This window comes from Acipenser ruthenus, unplaced genomic scaffold (genome assembly GCF_902713425.1).
Source record: "Acipenser ruthenus unplaced genomic scaffold, fAciRut3.2 maternal haplotype, whole genome shotgun sequence".
Classification (NCBI taxonomy): domain Eukaryota; kingdom Metazoa; phylum Chordata; class Actinopteri; order Acipenseriformes; family Acipenseridae; genus Acipenser; species Acipenser ruthenus.
In genome coordinates this window covers 97501-101714 of record NW_026708193.1, presented here as the reverse complement: position 1 = coordinate 101714, position 4214 = coordinate 97501, and the positions used below count along the sequence as shown (strand labels likewise).

At 49.2% G+C, this 4214-nt stretch overlaps 1 protein-coding gene across 1 annotated transcript in view; it reads right to left on the bottom strand.

Annotated features, from left to right (window-relative positions):
- Positions 1-281: 281 nt before the first annotated feature.
- The window catches only part of LOC117432748 (voltage-dependent T-type calcium channel subunit alpha-1I-like), a gene marked incomplete at its 3' end in the record, with an annotated part of 56498 nt that continues 52565 nt past the window's right edge, over positions 282-4214 (bottom strand). The window contains exons 24-28 of the mRNA XM_059020249.1: positions 3453-3604; positions 2244-2353; positions 1807-1940; positions 784-854; positions 282-360 (exon numbers count right to left, since the gene is read on the bottom strand). Of these exons, the coding sequence (XP_058876232.1) occupies positions 282-360; positions 784-854; positions 1807-1940; positions 2244-2353; positions 3453-3604 (546 nt within the window). The remainder of the gene's footprint in view (positions 361-783; positions 855-1806; positions 1941-2243; positions 2354-3452; positions 3605-4214) is intronic.

Genomic DNA, 4214 nt, shown 5'->3' with positions numbered 1-4214 from the left:
CCTATGCTTTACCAGACCTCTCTGTGCTTTACAATGCATCCCTATGCTTTACCAGACCTCCCTGTGCTTTACAATGCTTCCCTATGCTTTACCAGACCTCTCTGTGCTTTACAATGCTTCCCTGTGCTTTACCAGACCTCTCTGTGCTTTACAATGCTTCCCTATGCTTTACCAGGCCTATCTGTGCTTCACAATGCTTCCCTATGCTTTACCAGGCCTATCTGTGCTTCACAATGCTTCCCTATGCTTTACCACACCTCCCTGTGCAGGTTTGAACTCACCAAGCCTTCCAAAGAGTTCGACCCCCAGGGCAGCGTAGATGAAGAACAGCAACATGAACAGCAGACCCAGATTCCCCACCTGGAATGAAAAAGCATCAAACAGCAACTGCTGGATCATCTCAACTGCATTTACTATCAATAGAGTTCATTGGCAAGGTGCCTGTACAGCCACAAACTCTCACAGTGCTCCTTTAAAGGGAGGGACCAGCGATACTGTTAATAAAGCTAATAAGAGGTGAGAGAATGGATTTTAAAGATGGTCAGCGCTCCTTTAAAGGGAGGGACCAGCGATACTGTTAATAAAGCTAATAAGAGGTGAGAGAATGGATTTTAAAGATGGTCAGCGCTCCTTTAAAGGGAGGGACCAGCGATACTGTTAATAAAGCTAATAAGAGGTGAGAGAATGGATTTTAAAGATGGTCAGCGCTCCTTTAAAGGGAGGGACCAGCGATACTGTTAATAAAGCTAATCAGAGGTGAGAGGATGGGTTTGAAAGTCTCACCTGTGGTAAAGCCTGTACGACAGTGTCCAGCAGCGCCCTCATCCCCGTTGCCATTTTTAAAAGCTTCAGAACTGAAAGCAGACAGAAGAGGGATGGGTTTGTGTCTTGCGCTGCACTGGCGATCACACTCGTGTGGAGGGACAGTGCTCACCCATTTCCCAGCGAGTGTGTTTAATTGCTGTGTATTTACATAGGAGTTACTGAGTGAATGCATGTGTGCTTAGACATCATTACAATGTGATTATGCATAGTTATAATGTACTTAATGTGGAAATATTTTAACATGATATAACCTAACCCTAGCTCTAACCCCAACCCCAATCCCAACACTAACCCCAACCCCAACCCCAACCCACACACCAACCCCAACCCACACACCAACCCACACCCCAACCCCAACCCAAACCCAACCCCAACCCACACACCAACCCCAACCCACACACCAACCCACACCCCAACCCCAACCCCAACCCCAACCCCAACCCAACCCACACACCAACCCCAACCCCAACACACCAACCCCACCCACATACCAACCCCAACCCACACACCAACCCACACACCAACCCCAACCCACACACCAACCCCAACCCCAATCCCAACCAACACACCAAGCCCAACCCCAACCCCAACCCACACACCAACCCCAACCCACACACACCAACCCCAACCCACACACCCCAACCCCAACCCACACACCAACCCCAACCCCAACCCACACACCAATCCCAACCCCAACCCACACACCAACCCCAACCCCAACCCACACACCAACCCCAACCCACACACCAACCCCAACCCACACACACCAACCCCAACCCACACACCCCAACCCCAACCCACACACCAACCCCAACCCCAACCCACACACCAATCCCAACCCCAACCCACACACCAACCCCAACCCCAACCCACACACCAACCCCAACCCACAGCCCAACCCGCACACCAACCCCAACCCACACACCAACCCCAACCCCAACCCCAACACACACCCCAACCCCAACCCCAACCTCAACCCACCTCTAGCAATTCGGAGCACCCTCATGATGCGGATGATGGTGGGGTTGATGGGCAGGGCGGCATTCATTTCGATTTCCTCAAGAGTAATGCCCATCACTGACAGCAACACGATCGCCAGGTCTAGCTGATTCCACCTGCAGACACACGCATTCAAAATACATGCAGTCTAATCCAACTGGCTGATCCCACTGTCAACATATCACCCCTTTGTAGCTGCCCTATACTTGTGCTACCATTGCCCCTCAGTGTAATACAGAGCCATTGCAGTGCCGCTGTCTGTCTGTCTGCCATTGAAGATCATTGAGGGTATAGTTAGCACACTGTGGTCCCGTTCTACCAGCCTCACCCCATTGTAGCTGCCCTATACTTGTGCTACCATTGCCCCTCAGTGTAATACAGAGCCATTGCAGTGCCGCTGTCTGTATCACAGTTTTTACCTGTCTTTGAAGAATCTTCTGAACCCAAAAGCCACGAGTTTCAATATAGACTCCAGGACGAAGGTGGTGGTGAAGAAGTAGTTACAATACTTCAGTGCGATCTCCAGAGACTGAGAGAGAGGGAAGAGAGAACGAACACAGCACCTTTAGAGAAAGCTGTGCCTATGTCTATTGAGTCCAGCAGACCAGCTCTAGTTTGGGGCTCTAGTGCCTTCATCAGCGTGACTGAAACTAAACTGAGTCCAGCAGACCAGCTCTAGTTTGGGGCTCTAGTGCCTTCATCAGCGTGATTGAAACTAAACTGAGTCCAGCAGACCAGCTCTAGTTTGGGGCTCTAGTGCCTTCATCAGCGTTACTGAGGTGAAACTAGGAGACTAAGCTATTCTGGGAAACTGCAGCTCAGCGTTTTAACATCTTTTATAAATGATTCAGTTACTGCAGTCCAAGTTTCCTTTTAGCTTTTAACAGGATAGCAAAATCACAGATTGAATATATCCAGTCTCTCTACCATTGCCCCTCAGTGTAATACAGAACCATTGCAGTGCCGCTGTCTGTCTGTCTGCCATTGAAGATCATTGAGGGTATAGTTAGCACACTGTGGTCCCATTCTACCAGCCTCACCCCATTGTAGCTGCCCTATACTTGTGCTACCATTGCCCCTCAGTGTAATACAGAGCCATTGCAGTGCTGCTGTCTGTCTGTCTGCCATTGAAGATCATTGAGGGTATAGTTAGCACACTGTGGTCCCATTCTACCAGCCTCACCCCATTGTAGCTGCCCTATACTTGTGCTACCATTGCCCCTCAGTGTAATACAGAACCATTGCAGTGCCGCTGTCTGTCTGTCTGCCATTGAAGATCATTGAGGGTATAGTTAGCACACTGTGGTCCCATTCTACCAGCCTCACCCCATTGTAGCTGCCCTATACTTGTGCTACCATTGCCCCTCAGTGTAATACAGAGCCATTGCAGTGCCGCTGTCTGTGTGTCTGCCATTGAAGATCATTGAGGGTATAGTTAGCACACTGTGGTCCCGTTCTACCAGCCTCACTCCATTGTAGCTGCCCTATACTTGTGCTACCATTGCCCCTCAGTGTAATACAGAGCCATTGCAGTGCCGCTGTCTGTCTGTCTGCCATTGAAGATCATTGAGGGTATAGTTAGCACACTGCGGTCCCGTTCTCCTCCTGTGTCTGTGTGTGGGACTCACGCGAGGCTGGTTGTAGTGCTCCAGTGACATGGTGATCACGTTGATGCAGATGATGAAGGTGATGAAGAGGTCCAGGTAGTGGTTTGTGCAGAGGGAGTGGATGAAGAGGCGCACAGGGCAGTAGCTGGCATAGTACGGCAAGCGCTGGGCTTCTGTGAAGAGAGGGAGAGAGAAGCAAAGAGTCACTGGAAATTCAACGGCAAACGTTTCCACTAGAAGTCTCTCTCAGAGTCTTCAGTGTAAAATTGGGGGGTGCCATTGAATTTACACTGAAGACGCTGAGAGAGACTTCTAGTGGAAACGTTTGCCATTGAATTTACACTGAAGACGCTGAGAAAGACTTCTAGTGGAAACGTTTGCCATTGAATTTACACTGAAGACGCTGAGAGAGACTTCTAGAGGAAACGTTTGCCATTGAATTTACACTGAAGACGCGAGAGAGACTTCTAGAGGAAACGTTTGCCATTGAATTTACACTGAAGACGCTGAGAAAGACTTCTAGTGGAAACGTTTGCCATTGAATTTACACTGAAGACGCGAGAGAGACTTCTAGAGGAAACGTTTGCCGTTGAATTTACACTGAAGACGCTGAGAGAGACTTCTAGTGGAAACGTTTGCCATTGAATTTACACTGAAGACGCTGAGAGAGACTTCTAATGGAAACGTTTGCCATTGAATTTACACTGAAGACGCTGAGAGAGACTTCTAGTGGAAACGTTTGCCATTGAATTTACACTGAAGACGCTGAGAGAGACTTCTAGA